A 20,344-nucleotide genomic window follows, 5' to 3' on the forward strand; every position below is an offset into this window, starting at 1 on the left:
TAAATATACACAGCATGATACAGAGCAGAGGCTTGCCTGCAGGGTCCGTGGGGAAAAATCTGTCTGGTCTCTCACCATTGTTAACTGCATGTGCACAGCTACATAAGATATTGTCTAAGTTGAAAAGTTTTTGACAGTCCCTAGACTTCAGAAGGACTGCTTGCAGACAGACCCTAGACTCCAGAAGGGCTGCTTGCAGGACTTGTGTAAGAGATAGAAACCCCGACCGTTGTAACTCAAAATGTATTATGTGCTCCAGGTGCCAGTGCATTTATACTTTACCTGTCACACTGTCCCTCGAGTGTCCTTGCTGTATTTTCCACATGACTACCGGCATATAGCACGTGGGACACGTGTGTGATGTCATTTGGGCTGGGGCTGCCGTGAAAACGGGCCTCTAGTTTGTGTTTTCCCCCCAGGCCAAAAGGTCCCAGTCCTCCCCTGAACTAGACCTTAGTGAATCTGCCCCATTGTTCCTAAAGCCTTTATTGTATTGTGTTTTGCTGGATTGCATTATCAAATAAAATTAAAAGCAAGCCAGGAAAATATGTTCCAGCAGGGGCCATTATAGCACAAAGAGGATTTCTGAGGATGCGCGACAGATGGTACAGCCAAACTATTCTAAAATGTATCTAAAAGCTGGCATTTCCTCTAAAAAAAATTTTTTTTGTTCTTTTTTGTCCAGCTGTTTGGGATGTGTCCTGAAATCTAACCGCTGTGTTTTCAGAGGCAAAGCTTATCATAAGCTGCGCTTCCCTTTTTTAATGCTAGGCTGTAATCAGCATATCATTTCACTTGACTACGCCTTCATCTGTTTATGCTGTATAAGGCCTGGTGCACACCAAAAACCGCTAGCAGATCCGCAAAATGCTAGCAGATTTTGAAACGCTTTTTCTTCTTTTTCTGCAGCGTTTCAACTAGCGTTTTGCGGTTTTGTGTAGCGGTTTTGGTATAGTAGATTTCATGTATTGTTACAGTAAAGCTGTTACTGAACAGCTACTGTAACAAAAACGCCTGGCAAACCGCTCTGAAGTGCCGTTTTTCAGAGCGGTTTGCGGTTTTCCTATACTTAACACTGAGGCAGAAACGCATCCGCAATCCAAAATCTGCAGCAGCCCGGGAGTATGCGTTTCTGCAAAATGCCTCCCGCTCTGGTGTGCACCAGCCCATTGAAATACATTACCCTGGCGGATCCGCACCCGAAAGCGGATCGCAAACCGCAGCAGAACCGCTCTGGTGTGCACTAGGCCTACGTGTATATTAGAGTGTCACAGTGCCAGGCAGACCAAGAGCAGATTTCACATATAAACCTTGCTTTGTAGCCAGTGGAGCCAGCAGCCCTGACAACTGCTAATGTGACAGAAAGCCTAGTGGGAAGCCTGACATCTCCTTTTCCTGCCGCTTCCACGAGTCCTAATATGGAAATAATATGGAGCAGCTCAAGCTCAATAAAGTTATTTAAGGCCTTGTTCACATTGCATTCCGTTCGCATGGCCATTAGCCAGTGGCGTATCTAAGGAGCTGTGGGCCCCGATGCAAGTCTTACATTGGGGCTCCCCAAGCACTCTATATATAACAATTGATAACAAAACCTGCTAATGGCAACTACAGTGTCGGAGGTGCAAGAAGGGGATGGGGAACAGTTTGCTAATGATTAACACTATTCAAAGTATCTATAGAAGTCATTATTATGAGCACAGGACCGATAGAGAGCTAATACTGCAGTTGAGGAAGGGCCATTCGGGCCCCTCTGGCCCAAGGGCCCGGATGCAATCGCATCCTCTGCAACCCCTATTGCTATGCCCCTGCCGTTAACGTTGGACGCGTCTTTTTTTTTTTCGATTCCCGGCGCATGGGCGGGTGATTCATTTTTGTGCTAAGCGGTTTTCTAAGCATTTTCCCGAGCGGTTTTGTAATTTCCTCCCTGACGCAAGCCAGGAAGTGAACTCTTTGACCCGGAAAATAATAAATACAATGTATTTATTCCTAAAAACGCAAACAGAATTGCTGCACAAAGTGATTTTGTGAGCGTTTCGTGTTTTTTCCTATACCTTCCATTGAGGCGTAATCGCCTCAAAAATAGCCCATGCAGTGCTTCTCTGAGCGGATCGGAAACAAACCGCTCAGATGTGAACTCTGTCATAGAGAATCATTGCACAAGCGTTTTCAGGGCTATTTTGAAAATCGCCCGCGTTTAAAAAAAAAAAAGGGCAAAAACGATCTTAATGTGAACGAGCCCTCAAGCAATCCAGAATTAAAAATAAACTGATGAGATAAACCATTGTATCTATTGCTCTGATCCTAACAACTGGCCATACATCCGGTGACTTGGTGGCCCCAACTGACCATCCAATTTGATGAAAATCGGCGCTGCCAAACAACCAACTATTAACTTTGATCTCCTGTTGTCAGGACTTGATCAAATCCTATTAATGGAAAAAATAGCATATACATTGGAAGGTACCCAGGATAAATTTCTCTCTAAATGGGAAGATTGGATCACCTACCGAAGTCCCTCAGACCTCCTTGCTAGAGCTTTTTCGTTAGCCTAAGAATCTCTTTTAAACTGAGTATAGTAAGATTCCTTACCAAACCTTGCCTCTCCTGCCTCGAGAGAACCTTCCTGGGCCATGAAGTCGGACTCCCTGGAACGGCTCTCTGTTTGTTAACATATGTTAGTGTAAGGTTGTTAAATGCAGCGGATCATCCTTTATGCGCAATACCCATGCTTAAAGACAAAAAGATCTCACTCACTATTTGGATTTATTAATCTTATTCATATGATGTGCCATGATTGACCGCTTGTTTACTGTTTTCATGCTTGTGTTAAACACTATTATTATGCAAATAGTTTGAATGCCTGTATTATCTGTAAGTACCTTTTAATAAACGTGAGTAAACAGAAAATCGGCGCTGCCAAGTGCATGCCCGATGTATGGATGCCCGGGCCGGTCGAACATCCTGCAAGATGTAGGCCCAACTTGCTGGATCCGGTGCGCATGGGTACCGGCGAGCTATCTTGGGACAAAACCCCCGTCGCTGTTCCTGCAATGTATAAATGTGCTGTAAGTGTGCGTTTATGCATTACCTGTCCTGTATCTGCATCTTTCACTGCTCTTCTATTAGCCACAAGCATGGTGCCAGCGCATAGCACACCGGCACATGACATCACACACGCCGACAGCGTGTATGCGGCTAATAGAAAAGCGGCAGAAGACAGACAGGCACCGCGACACAAGACAAGTAATGTATAAATGCACATCTATACATTAGGGTACAGCGGCGGGCTAGGCTGATTCCCGAGAGATTTCATGCTGAAATTGATCAGGAATCGGCCTGCTGTGTATGGGCACCTGACAGATCTCTCACAGATCAGATTCGATTAGAGAAATTTGCCTCTTAGATGAATCTGCCCAACATTGCTAGATGCATGGCTAGTTTACCTGCATCTGCAGAGAAGTGTCATATAGAGCCCTGGATTGTTACCCTCACACAGCCTAGCTGAAAATGTCAATCTTTATTGCTTAAAATCTGATTTGAAAGATTTAGCAAACATTTTTTTTTCTGCTTAAGACCCTGATAATCTAGTGGTCCCCCCTTTACCTCCCATATAGCTTCCCCTATGGTCTAGTTGTCCCCCTCCCTCATACAGCTTCCCTGATGGTCTAGTGGTCCCCCCTCCCTCCCCCATGTAGCTTCCCTAATGGTTTAGTGCCACAGTGCCACTAACCCCCCCCCCCCCCCCCCCCATATAGCTTCTGTGAGATAATATTTTTGATGTATTTAACTAGATTTCCTTCATCTACTTTTAGGACTTAGCAGCACCACTATACATACATGCATTGAACTGTTGCTGTCATTGGGTTGATGTGTGTTATTTTTCTCCAGGCATGCTTAGAGTACAAAGGAGAGTTTGATGGCAGAGCCTGTGGGCATGAAGGTCCTTATGTACCGGATGTTCTGTTTTGGTCCATCATCTTATTCTTTTCAACTGTCGCACTGTCCAACACGCTGAAACAGTTCAAGACCAGCCGCTATTTTCCAACCAAGGTAATGGAATTGTTGGGTTGATAATAAATAATTGTTTTATATAGAAGCTTGTGCCAACTGTATTTTTTGTTTCTGCATTATGAAAGTGACAGAGTAGGTTTTTCAGAAGGAACATAGATGTCCATCTCATCTTCTCTGACATCCAGGTCCCTTCTCAGTTCCTACTCTGCCACCCCCAGTGGTGGTCTCATTCGCTTGTTGTAACAAGATCATGTGACCATGGTAGTGATGCAGCCTACATTGCTGGGAGGAGGCAAATGCGGTTTAAGGTGAAAGAGCAGGTAGGGAGTTTTAACACAAATAACAATGACATAACCCGCCAAAATAATATTTTGCTGAAAAGCTGTATTAGTTTCTTGTGCAGTCCATGGCAAACTTTTATTTTATTTTCAGACAATGTGGAAAGGGGTTAAAACAGGGTTGTCAAACTAAAATATAAAGTGGGACAAAATTGAACACTGCTATCAAGTTGCGGGCCAACCTCAATGTCTAGTGGCTACCTCACTCCCTTATAAAGTTCCCTGGTGTCTAATAGCCCCCCTCCTTTTCCTAGCTCCCTGGTGTCTAGTGGCCCTTCCCTCCCCTATACAATTCCCTGGTTTGTAGTGATCATCCCTCCCCCTATACAGTTCCCTGGTGTCAAGTGGCTCCCCTCTCTCTCCCCTATACAGTTCCCTGGTGTCTAGTGACCCCAGTCCCATCCTATACAGTTCCCTTGTGTCTAGTGCTTTCCCCCTCCCACACCCACATGGCTTCCCTGGTGGTATATGGGTTCACCCCCAATATAGCTTCCCTGGTGGTCTGGAGTGGGCCAAACATTATGCAAAGTGGGAAAACACCTCGAAGGCCAAATTATGACTCTGTGGGCCAGATTTGGCTCACGGGCTTGACATGTATGTTAGAACCTATTTTGGGTCTTTATTACTATTTTTTGTTCCAGTGTGGAGATTTTGCTATATTCCTGATATTCCTATCAGTGCACAATAATAAGACAGCAACATGTAAAACTATTTTTGTGGGTTGGGGAAGAGGTTGGATCACAACGAAAAGGTTATTGTTGTCCTCACAGGATCACAACACTCTTTATTAAAGCTATGATGATCCAAGGGGTTTGTACCCTTTTTACACACTATCTAAACCTAGCATGGTGTAGTTGCATTATTGTTAATTGACAAAGAGAGAGGAGTATTGCAGCTGTTTTCTGGCTATACTTACGCAAGACACACTACAGGACATAGTGGTTTATTCATGAAACACTGGTAACATTGCCCTAGGAAATCCGCAGCACCACATTTGTGTATTCAAGCTCTTGATTGAATAATTGACAGAGAGGTAACCAGAGGTAACCAGGAGGCCGCAATAGCAGCATAGGGGGCGATATACAGGCTGGGAACGCGAAGAATCACTCGCGTTCCCATGCCTGTCGGCCGGTGACGGCCAAACCGGAAGTGTTCGCCAGCGGGTCCTGGACCATCGGAGCAGGGCTGCGAGGACACCAATCGGCTGCAGGGGGCTGAGGGAAGCCCCAAGTGAGTTGATCTCATTTTTTTTACTTGCCTTTAGGTTCACTTTAACTGAGAGGGATGTGGATGTTTCCGTTTAAACAATACCAGTTGCTTGTTAGTCCTACTAATCTCTTAAAGGAGTTATCAGAAAAAATAGGAAAAATGAGCTTTACTCACCTGGGGCTTTCTCCAGCCCCTTGCAGCCAACTGTCCCACGCCGACCGCTCCCCGCCGCTGTCAGGGTTTCCGTGCTCGGTATTCAGGCCGACCACGGGTTCGGCTTTACTGCGGCTACGCAATCATGGCCAAGTTTGCGGCGGCGCAAAACTACTGCACCTGCGCAGTTCGCCGTGGCCCAGGTGAGTAAAGCTCATTTTTCCTATTTTCCCTGATATCTCCTTTAAGTTACATACACATGTCGGATTTTTGCAAACGACAGGTCGTTTGGACGTTTGAACGTCCGGACGTTTCAACGTCAAAACAGGCGTGTGTACGGTTCGACGTTCAGCTGATAAGACTGATAGGACTGGATTTAAATGATCCGCTTGGCCTTTGCAAAAATCCGACGTGTGTATGAGCCTTTAGGCTGCCATAGTGGCTGAATCACACACCTGAAGCAAGCAGCTAATCCAGTCTGACTTCAGTCAGACCACCTGATCTGCATGCTTGTTGAGGGGCTGTGGCTAAAAGTATTAGAGACACAGGATCAGCAGGAGAGTCAGGCAACTGGTATTATTTTAAAAGTAAACACCCATATCCTTCTCAGTTTAGGTTCACTTTAACAGCAACAGACACTGTTTTGGAAGAGGGTTCCTCTGTCAAGCTGTATTGGCTTTCTCTAGTGAAAAACATCCTAGGTTCTTGGAGGTTTACCACATACCCAATTGTCTAAACGTGGTACATTAAAAAAATATGTCTCTGCTATCTATTTTCCAGTGCACTGTAATTACCTGTATTTTTGGATTTAGCATAACTTACAAGCAGCCATGCATTGCAGTGAGTTTGGAATGCACCTGGCCAAGAAATGACTTTTGCTGTGCCAAATGCAGCGCTTCTATGTTCAGATATTAACATGCAGCGAAAATCAGCACTGCAATCTGTGGCATAGCTAAGGCGTTATGGGCCCCAGTGTTCCACCCTGGCGTTCTATTAAGATCGCCAGGGCGGCTGCGGGAGGGTTTTTTTTAAATTTAAAAAAAACTATTTCATGCAGCCAACTGAAAGTTGGCTGCATGAAAGCCCACTAGAGGGCGCTCCGGAGGCGTTCTTCCGATCGCCTCCGGCGCCCAGAATAAACAAGGAAGGCCGCAATGAGCGGCCTTCCTTGTTTTGTTTAGATCGTCGCCATAGCGACGAGCGGAGTGACGTCATGGACGTCAGCCGACGTCCTGACGTCAGCCGCCTCCGATCCAGCCCTTAGCGCTGGCCGGAACTTTTTGTTCCGGCTACGCTGGGCTCAGGCGGCTGGGGGGACCCTCTTTCGCCGCTGCTCGCGGCGAATCGCCGCAGAGCGGCGGCGATCGGGCAGCACACGCGGCTGGCAAAGTGCCGGCTGCGTGTGCTGCTCTTTATTTGAACAAAATCGGCCCAGCAGGGCCTGAGCGGCAGCCATCGGCGGTGATGGACGAGCTGAGCTCGTCCATACCGCTAAGATGGTTAAACTCTATACATACGGTAACAATTGTTATGGTGCACCAAAACCTGCCAAGGACAACCACAGTGCCAGAGGTACAAGAAGGGGATGGAGAACAGTTTGTTAATGATTACTACTATTCAAAGTATCTATAGAAGTGAGTATTACCAGCACAGGACCAATAGAGAGCTAATACTGTGGCTGAGGGAGGGCCCAAGGGCCCCTGGTGTGGTCGCAACCTCTGCATTCCCTATTGCTACGCTACTGACTGCAATACACTATTGATCTGGACTGCATTTGACACCATTTTAGCCCAACTATACTTTAGCAACCTTTGCTATAGTCTAAAATGGCCCATTGAGGGATGCACCCTTGCCATTAGATCATTTCTAATAATTTCAGGCCAGTTTTGTAAGACTGTTGATGATCTCTGTTCCACAAATGCCAATGGGCCAGAACCAGAATTATGCAAAAGCTAGATAAATAGGCAGGGGAGGAAATAGACTAATTTGATATATTCTGGAAAGAGGCTTTCACCGTTACTTTTGTGATATCAATTGATACAATGTATATTTTATGTTTGCTGTATGAAATGGCAAAATCTTCACAGGGTTTTTTTTCTTTTACCTTCAGGTCCGGTCCATAATCAGTGACTTTGCCGTGTTCCTGAGTATTATGATTATGGTACTCATAGACTACGCTATTGGGGTTCCTTCTCCAAAGCTTCAGGTTCCAAGTGCTTTCAAGGCAAGAATGCATGAAATTAAATGTTTTGTAAGCCTGACACCAAGTTGCGGAAACCACTATACCTTTCAACAGAACAAAACTTTTAAAATTTGCTAAAAAGCTGTGAAGAAATTGTGTAATCAGGAAATACAGCCACTATTTCACAGCAGTTTAAGCCTCTTCTAATGCTTGGTACACACAATGCAATTTCCCTCCCAACAAGTCCAATCTGATTTCCGATCATTTTTCTCATCAATTTTTGATCACTTCTTTACAAAATCAATCAGAAAACCAATTGGAAATCAGATCAGACTTGTTGAAATTAATCGATTCGACTGTCAATCTGATGGGAAATTGCATTGTGTGTACCAGGCATTAGGACTGAACCTTATCACCCTTCTGCAATAATGAACTGATAAGAAAGCTCTGACCATCTGTCCTTCTATAGAGACTAGGGCAAAGGGTTCTAATGTTACTAATCGCCTAATGGCAAACATTAAAAAAAAATCAAGTAAGGTTTGCTACGTCAGTTATATTCTCGAGAGTTTTCCAACTGTGCATACATACAATTTTAATTGGTCAATGATCATCCATTTGTACCACTTCCATGTAGTATTACAGATTGCCCAGCAAGTTCATGGTGAACCAGAGCTCCTATGAGTGTGTAAGGGGCTAAAAAGGACCAAGAAGCCCTGTTACTAAAACTGAAACAGAAATTTGCCTCCTTAAAACAGAAGGTTTTGTGATTATTCAGGTTGAAGTGAGCATAGGATGTCTCCCACAATGCATCACTGGTGATTATGCAAATCAGCCCTTTGTTGTCCCTGAAAGCTAACCACACCTCCAGAACTGCTGAAATGCAATCATGTGTCAGCTTGTTAATTGTACAGAACCACAATACCCCAGCATGCATACAGACTGTTTCAGACTGGTTGGTCTGGTAGGGCTTGTAAGATCCAGAGTTACAGATTGCCCAGCAAGCTCATGGTGAACCAAAACTCCTAGGAGTGTGTAAGGGGCTAAAAGGGACAAAAAAGCCTTACTAAAATACTATGCAAAACAGAAATTTGCTTTTGATGCAGTATGAGAGCTTACATACACAATCTGTTCACCTGTTCACAATCTGTTGGCTCTCATACTATATGGAAGTGGTAATCAAAATTAGATGGTTGTACTCACCCTTACATCTTACTAATATTATAAATGTGAAAGTTTGGATGTTTGTTACTCAATCACGCAACAATGGCTATACGGATTTGAATGAACTTTGGCACACACATAGTACATTACCTGGCTGGAATAACATATAGGATACTCTTTATCCCCATAACCAAAAAGTGGGTGAAGACAAATACAAAATGTACCTATTGATTTTCAAGGGGAATATTTAAAGTGGACCCAAATTAAAAATACAAGATTTCTGAAATAAAATCTATTTTCTAAATTATAATAATAAATAGCAGCATTTTTTCAGCTGCATGATGACAAATATAAAATATTTTACATTTGTTGGAGGAACCCCTCCCTTCCTTTCAAATTGCCGGGAAAAAATCCAGCAAACTGGTGGAGTAGATGGCATCCAGCAAAGGAGGAATTGCTAATGGCTGCCACCTGTATAACCCTAGTAATGAAAAGAGAAGGGTGAAAAGCATGCGCTGAAATGCTCAGAGGCTTGAAGGAGTGTTTATTTATCTTTGTACATGTCAGAGTGGTGCAACTAAATATTTTTAATTAAAAAAAATGTTTGGTTTGGGTCCGCTTTAATTGCTGCCATTCTTGCACTGTTGATGGCACAAGCCTCAAACCTGGTACAGTTGGTCATTGGATGACTGGGGTTCAAATTTAGAAAAGGGGGGGAGCCACAAACAGACCATCAGATTTGTTTCTATACAATGCAAATTATTCATGCCAAAGACGGCAAAGCTCACAAACTTGATCATTGAGTGTTTGTGTGTTAGGGTTAGACAAAGTGGGCGCAGCCAACACCAGCCAAATACATACGCTGGCAACGCCGGGCCATCAGATAGTGATGAATAAGCCAGTTCTGTGCTCATCAGACATATCATTTAAGATGTTCGGACAATAATATTGTTTTTTGCTTTCTCTTTCAGCCAACCAGAGATGACCGCGGTTGGATTGTTAACCCTTTAGGACCAAATCCTTGGTGGACTGTGCTTGCAGCTGCAGTTCCATCTCTGCTCTGCACCATTCTGATCTTTATGGACCAACAGATCACTGCAGTCATTATAAACAGGAAAGAACACAAGTTAAAGGTAAAAGTTAAGGTTTCAGTGCTCAGGTTTCTGACATTGAAGAAACAATGAAAGTTAGTACATGAATGCAGAAATAAATGGTGTAATATTCTTGGGAAGGATAAAGAAGGCGTACAAAAAGATAGCTTTCTGCTTGAGTGTAGATGTAAAGCAGACTTACAGTCTTACATAGGGGTCATTCACAAAGCTTTTCTGTTGAATTATCTCACCTTACTTATTAACTCACAGTTTATCTCTCCTTAAATGACACAGCTCACAATGTATCTCTCCTTAACTCATGGTTTTTCTTTTCCTACTTTGACTTAAAGAGACTCCGTAACAAAAATTGCATCCTGTTTTTTATCATCCTACAAGTTCCAAAAGCTATTCTAATGTGTTCTAGCTTACTGCAGCACTTTCTACTATCACAGTCTCTGTAATAAATCAATGTATCTTTCCCCTGTCAGACTTGTCGGCCTGTGTCTGGAAGGCTGCCAAGTTCTTCAGTGTTGTGGTTCTGCTATGAACTCCCCCTTCTAGGCCCCTCTATGCACACTGCCTGTGTATTATTTAGATTAGGGCAGCTTCTCTCTTCTCTCTTATCTTTTACAAGCAGGATAAATCATCCTCTGAGCTGGCTGGGCTTTCACATACTGAAGAATTACAGACAAGGGCAAAGCTGTTTGCAGGAAGAAACGAGCAGCCTGAAACTTCAGTGCATGAGAACAGGGGGAAAGAAACACACAAATGATCTCTTGAGATTCAAAAGGAAGGCTGTATACAGCCTGCTTGTGTATGGATGTATTTTCTATGTGTGGACATACTGTACATCAACCTACTTGGTGGCCAACCTGTTTTGGTGGCCATTTTGTTTCTTTATAAACAAACTTTTAAAAACGTTTTTTAACCACTTTTAATGCGGCGAGGAGCGGCGAAATTGTGTCAGAGGGTAATAGGAGATGTCCCCTAACGCACTGGTATGTTTACTTTTGTGCGATTTTAACAATACAGATTCTCTTTAACTCATGATTTATTTCTCCTCATCTGTTATCTCATGAATGATCTCTCTTTATTTGTTTATCTCATGCATTAGCTCTCCTTACAGTTAAGGTGAAAATTACATAAGCTTTGTGAATCAACCCCATGCAGTCAAATGAACATCCTGTCTCCTAACTTCCTCTAACCTATATAGTTATCCTGCCTGCCTTTGACACAAACATACTTACTCATGTCTTTTGTGTGAACCCCTTAGTCACATTCAGCATACTGGATACAAACATCTTGCATAAAAATGTAATATCCACTAGTGTTGGGAGTCCATGTTTCCTCATTCAGAAACCCGGATTATGCCGTAAAGTGAAGTTCAGCACCAAAGCTAGTGGAGAAGGTCAAAGGGTTGAGGTCCACATCAGGCTTCACGTAGCTTTGATGCTTCCTCTCTCCAAGTTTGAAGGAGGAACCATCGTGTTCATGTGAAGCGTGACATGGACCGCAACCTCATGACCTTCTCCACTAGCTTTTATGCTGAGCTGCAATGTACGACATAATCCGGGTTTCCAAATGAGGAAACCCAGATTTGAACACCAACACTAATATCCACTTCAAACAGAAAGCTTTGGAGTCAGAAGTATACACTGACTATTATTATAATTTGCACAGAGAAGCTGTCTTAGTGTAATAAGACTCTACTAGTGTGGCTAAGCAGTAAGAGCAGATGGAAAATTTGGCTGCAGTTTAAAGCAGTGGTGGCCAACTTGCTAGACATTCCTGGGTACCAGCGCATCTCCTGACATTGCTGAGAGCCACACTTTCTATAGCAAGCAGCAGTACACTGTTCTTGGCATTGTAACCCTAAAACTCAGATTTGTGAAATGTTATTACATAAATAGGGTGAGAAACAGATAAGATAGATCACATAACTCATGAGCTTTCTGCATTAAAGCCTTCATAAAATAAAGGATTGGCGTTGCTTCAGAATAAGTGTGGAGCCCAGCAGAAGATGGTCTACTAACTCAAACTTTTGCTTCTGTGTGTTGCTGCAGAAAGGTTGTGGGTACCATCTGGACCTTCTCATGGTTGGCGTCATGCTTGGTGTGTGCTCGGTGATGGGATTGCCATGGTTCGTAGCGGCCACCGTCCTCTCCATCACTCATGTGAACAGCCTCAAGCTGGAATCAGAGTGCTCTGCCCCAGGAGAGCAGCCAAAGTTCTTAGGGATCCGTGAACAAAGGGTTACCGGGCTCATGATATTTGTACTCATGGGATCTTCTGTCTTTATGACTAGGGTTCTTCAGGTAAGTCATAAGCTAAAGAGAAGCACATATTAGAGTTCCTCATTTCCTGTTCTTGAGATCAGGGCCATTTCTGGGCCTAGGCTATAAAGGCAAAGACCTGATGTATTCTTAATTGTACAGGGCACCATACTGCACCTTCTAGTAAGTATTAGTAATGAAATTCTTTTTCAGGCGATATGCAGTGCATAGCACAGTGTATTACAGCATTCCTTTGTCCCTTGGATGTCTCACAGTTTTTTTTTTATTATAACCCTTGGCCGGTGCTATTGTAGTTCCCATGGTGGGAGCCATCCCATTCAGTTTCTTGACTCTGTTTCCCTAGAGTGTGCGTCTATGCTGAGTGGAGGGTGGCACATGGGGTTTTGATTGGAACACCAAATAGGTAAATGGCCCTGCCTGGGCCCACGAGGATTCACATTAAAACCATGGAGATCCTCACAGGTCTGCCAAAATGGCTGATATCAAGTTTTTCATGCCACCGCCTGCTTTGGTAACGAGGGCCAGGGGTGCAGCTAGGCCCAAGTAAACCATGTGGCCACTTGGGGCCTCATCCACAGCAGGGGCTTTCCATGCTGCCAGGGCCACACTGTCCGTGACTTGCATGGCTGCCCCTTCACTCACACACAGACCTCAGATCTGCAGCAATGTGAACAGAGGGGCAAATGGAGCAGTGACCATGGAGTACACATCAGATGCAAAAGTGAGGTAATTTCTCATTTCCTTCATTTGAAGTGTGCCGAACAGTTACTATGCTCAGCTCTCCTTTATTCGAGGGCAGGTGTATGAGTGTTGGGGATGGAGAGCCAGAAGGATGCTACATACCCCCACTGACACCAAAACCCTGTATGGGGAGGAGGGCACCTTTGTCTACCTATACTGTGGGTGGCTATGTATACTGGGTGGGGACACCTTGGCTACCTATACAGGCTGTGGCTACAAATACTGGGTGGAAACCTTGGCTACTATACTGGGGGGACGCCTGGGCTACCTATATTGGGGGGTGCACATTTTGCTGCCCACCTACTGTATACCGGAGGGCTACCTATTGATGGGGCACCTTTGGCTCTCTATTATAATGGAAGAATGGGGCCTGTGATGGGGGGGGCACAAATGATGTGCTACTTGGGGCCACAAAAACCTTAGCAGCACCCCTGACGAAGGCCATCTCTCCTGAAGAATAATCCATTTAGCGGAAACATTGTTCCGTTTAGACAGATGGTTTTGTGCTAAGCAATGGGGTAAGCATAGAGTTTTATGCAAAATGTTTATTTCACACCTTTGTAAATAGGACCCCTGGTGGGAAATGGATGGAAAATGATTTCCCACTAGACCTCCTGCCATAAAACTGACAACTGAAGTAGCCTAATAAGACATGTGTCTGTCCTGCTGCTTTACACTGGGCTGGGAAAACTATCCAACACCAGACTCTTCTCCATTTTAATTGTATTCATTTTCCGTATGTACAGTCCCTTTGCTTTTAACTAAATGTTTACGCAAAGTAATCGCCTTAAATGTTTGTTTCCATTTTCTCTTTGCTGTGCAGTTCATCCCTATGCCAGTCCTCTATGGAGTATTTCTCTATATGGGCGCCTCATCGCTAAAGGGAATTCAGGTAATGTATCTTTGTTTTTTCATGGTAGGATAACACAGCCCTGATTCTGAAATGTAGCAGTCAGTCAGCAGCACATACAGACTGTGGGGAATATGCATGAATGTCTGGTCAAATTACTGTGTCTGCACGGCGCACAACAGTTTTACTGGTATTTACGCCACTGACGTCTCAAGCATTGCACGAGTAGCACAACTTGCGTTACCTAACGCATGGCTGCTAGTATAACAGCAGCACGGTGGTGTAGTGGTTAGCCTCTTGAAGACCGCGGTATTAAACACCCCTAGTGACCAGGCCATTTTTTGTTAATAGGGCCACTGCAGCTTTAAGGCCAAGCTGCAGGGCCGCACAGCACACAAGTGATCCACCCCCCCCCCTTTTCCCCCCACCAACAGAGCTTCCTGTTGGTGGGGTCTGATCATCCCCTCCAGTGTTTATTTTGTTCTATAAATATTAATATTATAATTTTTTAAATACAAATGTGTATTTTTTTTCTTTTTGAATACCCCGCCCACCCTCCCCCGCTGGCCAATGATTGTGATCGGGTGTCATAGGCTTCAGCCTATGACAGCGGATCACTGCCGACACTCTGGAGTGGACAGCCGTGTCACATGGCTGTCCCCAGTACAGCGCTGCCTTAGATCGCAGCGCTGTACTGCCCTAATAGACAGCGGTTTCGCCGTCTAACAGTCTCCGAGCAGCGATCGCCACACGGAGACTGAAGGCGGGGCGGAGCTCCGACCCCCGAGCAGGAGATGCGCACGCAGCGTGCACGCGATCTCCTGCTAGCCCCACAGAAGACCGTTCACGCCAATGGGCGTGGAGTGGTCCTGAGTTTATATAAAGGTATAGGCATGCAATGCACAAACATACTATTTATGATTTTGTAGACAAATCATTTGCCCACCTAGGATGTAACTACACATACAGCTACTACTACAAATATCATCTTTTTTTGTTTGTTTTAGTTCTTTGATCGGATATTACTCTTCTGGATGCCACCAAAACACCAGCCAGACTTCATCTACCTGCGGCATGTCCCGCTGCGTAAGGTTCACCTCTTCACTGTCCTGCAGCTCAGCTGTCTCATATTGCTGTGGGTAATCAAAGCATCTCGAGCAGCTATTGTTTTCCCAATGATGGTAAGAATTTTTACATAGGACCATTTTGATTTAAGCTTTGCTGTCTATATAAAGTTACACTTGACACAACCATACAAAGATGGTTGGGCCTAGTAGAGGCCTGATCGCTGTACTTGAGGAAATGGATAAATGCATTTTAAGCCCAGTTTAAGCTAATTTGCTGGATTACAAGAAAACTCAATAGCACTGCATCTGCTATGCACTTTTCTTGCACTTTCATTGACTTAAAGTGTACCAGAGATGAACACTTTTATAAAAGATTTATACATACCTGAGGCTTCCTCCTGCCCCCTCTGCATCGATCGTTCCCACAACTTCATCCTCTACCTTCTTCTGGTCCCGGTAGAAGCCCCATAAATTAGCCCAGTCGGGGTCAGTTGATGCATGCGCAGTGCGGCTGTGCGCACCCCCCCTCCCGCGGCTGGGAGAATTCTGCGCCTGCGCAGTAGTACTGTGCATGGGCATAGCGCTCCCAGCCACAGGGGTCACGCATGTGGCCATGCTTGGGCATTGCGCCTTGACTCTCCAAACTTACAAGGCTTCGACCAGGAGATGGCAGAGGAAGACATCATGAGAGCGATCGATGCGGATGGGGCTGGAGGAAGCCCCAGGTACATATAAATCTTTTCTATGTATTCGTCTCTCTTTTACTTTAAAGAGGAAATGTAGCAAAAATAACAATCATGAATAAAATGATTGCACATTGTAAAGTTTTACCTTCCCCTGATTTAAATTATGAAATGTACTAATAATGGTGACAACTTTAGTTCTGCCAGGTGATCTGTACAGAAAAACAAATCAAAATACAGTGCGTGGTAAATGGCCCTAATGGAAATGTGAAGATGATGAGGAGTAGTGTGCATCCATTTTATCTATACTGACTCTTCCTTCTCTCTCTTCCTGCTGTGCAGCATGTGCACCATTGGGTTATCTATTACTGCCATTGATACCCTCTGTCTTTCCTCCCAGGTACTGGCACTGGTGTTTGTAAGGAAACTAATGGACTTATTTTTTACAAAACGGGAACTGAGCTGGTTGGATGATCTCATGCCTGAAAGTAAGAAAAAGAAGTTGGAAGATGCAGAAAAAGAGGTAATACATTGTGTTACCTAATTCCACGTGCTCCTCTTACTTGTTAAAAGTGAACCCAAACTGATGAGATAAACAATTATATTTATCCTCCTACTCCCAAAAACGACTTTTTAAATATCCCAGGGTTTTCTTTTTATATTTAAACATTTACAAAGCAGGTTGAATGTTTTATTGTCTCTAATCAGTCTCCCTGCTCTCAAAACTTGTATTCTGCCAGGAATTCATTTATGGCTGTAATTTGCTCATCAGTGATGTTAACTATATTCCCTGACAATGTACTAACAAGACAGAAGCTGTCACTTCCATGCCCAGAAATTAACTCTTTCAGGCAGCAAAATAAAACAAATAAGATAAAACTCATGCGCCTATGCATAAAAATAATGCACTATTTATTATATCACAAAGAAGATTAATAATCTGCATATACAGTGTAAACCGCAAACTTAGTTTCCCAGGCTCAAACCCAGACGTCAAAAAATCTCAGGAGTGATAACCTAGACTAATCTGCCGGCTAATACCTCATACATGCATGTATCATAAAAAACGATGATAAAAAATGTGGTAAAAAATGTAATTAAACACTTAAAAGTGGATAGCTATTTAAAAATGGTAGCGTAATTCATCTACTCATAGAGGCTCCACACCACACTTAGGAGTTAGTCACAGATTTCCAAGGTCTTAATCCAGTGCATGTGCATACAGGCAAGATTGTATATGATCTTCCGCTAACCCAATAGTTAACTCACGGTTTTTGGTTAGCTCTGCGCTGATGTTTTTAGTCAGTCTCTTTCAGCGAGAGGAGGGGCAAAGAGAGTCCACAATCCTTCGGAAAGTAACGGAGTTGCTTGAGTCCCGGCCGGCGACTCGCTACAAACTTCCCACGTTACAGGCTTCTCACGGTCTTCCGGATAAAAGAGTTGTTACAACACACGGAGTCCGGGGGTGACGTCACCACACTCTTAGCCAATAGCCGACGCGTTTCGGTAGGATCCGCCTACCTTCTTCAGGGCGTGTTCCTATTGGTTGTGTCCCTTCTTTATACTGTATAGCTCCGCCCTCCTCTCTCGGCAATGTTTCAGCGATGTTTCTAATAGGCAAATTGGTTAAAATGCATAGATCTCAATATCAGAATTAAGTCCCAGTGGAATTCCACTATTCATAGTGTATATCCACTCCGTTTCTTTACGTGACATCTTGTCTATATAATTCCCACCCCTCCAATCTTTATCCACCTGTATCCTATCCTAGGAGAGCACATAAATAACATCAAAAGTGGAAATATGAAACAACCTTTAAGCAAACATTTCAAAGAAATACATGGGAAAAATCTTGAAACCTTCAGATTTTATGCTATACAGCAGGTGGATAAAGATTGGAGGGGTGGGAATTATATAGACAAGATGTCACGTAAAGAAATGGAGTGGATATACACTATGAATAGTGGAATTCCACTGGGACTTAATTCTGATATTGAGATCTATGCATTTTAACCAATTTGCCTATTAGAAACATCGCTGAAACATTGCCGAGAGAGGAGGGCGGAGCTATACAGTATAAAGAAGGGACACAACCAATAGGAACACGCCCTGAAGAAGGTAGGCGGATCCTACCGAAACGCGTCGGCTATTGGCTAAGAGTGTGGTGACGTCACCCCCGGACTCCGTGTGTTGTAACAACTCTTTTATCCGGAAGTCCGTGAGAAGCCTGTAACGTGGGAAGTTTGTAGCGAGTCGCCGGCCGGGACTCAAGCAACTCCGCTACTTTCCGAAGGATTGTGGACTCTCTTTGCCCCTCCTCTCGCTGAAAGAGACTGACTAAAAACATCAGCGCAGAGCTAACCAAAAACCGTGAGTTAACTATTGGGTTAGCGGAAGATCATATACAATCTTGCCTGTATGCACATGCACTGGATTAAGACCTTGGAAATCTGTGACTAACTCCTAAGTGTGGTGTGGAGCCTCTATGAGTAGATGAATTACGCTACCATTTTTAAATAGCTATCCGCTTTTAAGTGTTTAATTACATTTTTTACCACATTTTTTATCATCGTTTTTTATGATACATGCATGTATGAGGTATTAGCCGGCAGATTAGTCTAGGTTACCACTCCTGAGATTTTTTGACGTCTGGGTTTGAGCCTGGGAAACTAAGTTTGCGGTTTACACTGTATATGCAGATTATTAATCTTCTTTGTGATATAATAAATAGTGCATTATTTTTATGCATAGGCGCATGAGTTTTATCTTATATGTTTTTTGGTATATAGTTACGGACTCTATAGTAACTTACTGCTGCCAAGTTTAATAAATATAAATATAAGCGCTACAGCCATTATTACCAAGCAAAATAAAACAAGTAAAACAGCCTGGTTATTAATATGTTTTGTATTGTACATACACATGATTATCTCATTATGTGACATTGTCTTGGGTACACTTTAAGCATAAAAAAATAGATAGTGGACATATTGCTATAAATACAGTATATTATAAAAGGCTGAATTCACAAACAATGTGAGGGATGTGAAAAATAGTAATTTATATTCTTACTTTGCATCATATCAGAATTGCTTTGAATTTAGCTATAGCAGAGCAGTTTGTAATGACAGCTGTGGAGAGCAGATAAAATATCTAACAGATGTTCATGCTGGATCCACTTACTTTTGTGCGTTGTTCAGTCCTCTCCTTATTCTACCTGGTTTCCATAATCACTGAAATATTAGACATTTAGCTGATGTTCAAACAGGAGAAAGCAGGATTGCTGTGATGTTCCCTTCTATCACACTTCCATTCCTTCCCTTAAAGAGCACTGAAGCGGGAAAAAAATGATGATATAATGATTTGTATGTGTAGAACAGCTAAGAAATAAAACATTAGCAACAGAGACACAAGTCTAATATTTTTTCCAGTACAGGAAGAGTTAAGAAACTCCAGTTGTTATCTATGCAAAACAGCCATTGAGCTCCACCACTTTCAAAGTCTCAGAGAGCTCCTCTTTTGAAGCTTGTTATCTCAACTGTCAGTCACTCTATTTTCTTTTTCTCTCCAGAGGACAGGTCAAAAGTTTGCTGGGCTGCTCTGTAAAATCTTTTAGAATGTTGAGTAGTGTATAAACTGCAAATATTAGTGCAACGATCTTACCTCCTCATGGCGGGTCCCGCGACGTCTCCCGCAGCGACTCCGGCGGGACTTGCGCCGTCAGCCTCGGACGGCATCCCCAGCACCTCTTCGGTGGTGAGTCAGGGCGCTCAGTTCTATTAGTCGCTTGCGCGCGAGTCAAAGCGGGCTTTACAAGCTTAGGAGGTGTGTCTGATAGCAGACTCGTCCTCCTGAGGGCTGGGCTAGCTCATCACCTCAGGTATATTAGGTCCAGTGAGTCAGTTGCTCACTGGCCTTGATACTAATCAGTTTGCTGGTTCTAGGTCTAGCTAGTGATTTTGAGCTACATTGATATATTGTGTAGACACACAATATATGTACTCCAGTAGGTCAGTCTTTGTTATTTTCGTATATATTATTGTAGTATTATTTTGTAACATCATATTGTATATTGATCTGTGTACCGACTCCCAGCCTGCCTCCCGATCTTGCCCCTGTCTTATTCTTCTGTACCGCTGCCATCTGATAACACGTGTTTTGACTCGACCTGCCTTGACTTAGAATAGCCAAGGCAGGTCGAGTCAAAACATGTGTTATCAGATCCTTCTAAACTAGACTGACATCTGACCTTAGTGTAAGACCCTGCCTCTTATCGACTACGAGATTGCTTTACGACTGTGTACCTTATTATCTCTGACTCTGTGTATGACTACGGCCTATTCCAGATTACGTTACTCTCCTATATTGTATCTTGTTCACTATGCCTCGCACGCATCAGCATGATAATTAGAGAATGATGCGATGTTATAAAAAACTGTAAATAAAAATATGAGAATATTTTCTTTGCTTCTAATGTTCTAGTAATTATCCGTTCTACACAACCAATTCATTATATCATAATTTTTTTTTCTCTTCAGTGTCTCTTTAAGGGGAGTGAATGGGG

The 20,344-nt window shown here is 43.5% G+C and overlaps 1 protein-coding gene across 6 annotated transcripts in view; it reads left to right on the forward strand.

Annotated features, from left to right (window-relative positions):
* SLC4A10 (solute carrier family 4 member 10) overlaps positions 1–20,344 on the forward strand; it is a 289,049-nt gene that overhangs the window by 249,559 nt on the left and 19,146 nt on the right. For all 6 annotated transcript variants that reach the window (XM_068245670.1, XM_068245665.1, XM_068245671.1 and 3 more), the window contains exons 16-22: positions 3,889–4,050; positions 7,822–7,935; positions 10,026–10,187; positions 12,209–12,460; positions 14,004–14,072; positions 15,038–15,211; positions 16,181–16,303. In XM_068245670.1, coding sequence (XP_068101771.1) covers positions 3,889–4,050; positions 7,822–7,935; positions 10,026–10,187; positions 12,209–12,460; positions 14,004–14,072; positions 15,038–15,211; positions 16,181–16,303 — 1,056 coding nt within the window. The remainder of the gene's footprint in view (positions 1–3,888; positions 4,051–7,821; positions 7,936–10,025; positions 10,188–12,208; positions 12,461–14,003; positions 14,073–15,037; positions 15,212–16,180; positions 16,304–20,344) is intronic.

Source organism: Hyperolius riggenbachi, chromosome 7, assembly GCF_040937935.1.
Source record: "Hyperolius riggenbachi isolate aHypRig1 chromosome 7, aHypRig1.pri, whole genome shotgun sequence".
NCBI lineage: Eukaryota > Metazoa > Chordata > Amphibia > Anura > Hyperoliidae > Hyperolius > Hyperolius riggenbachi.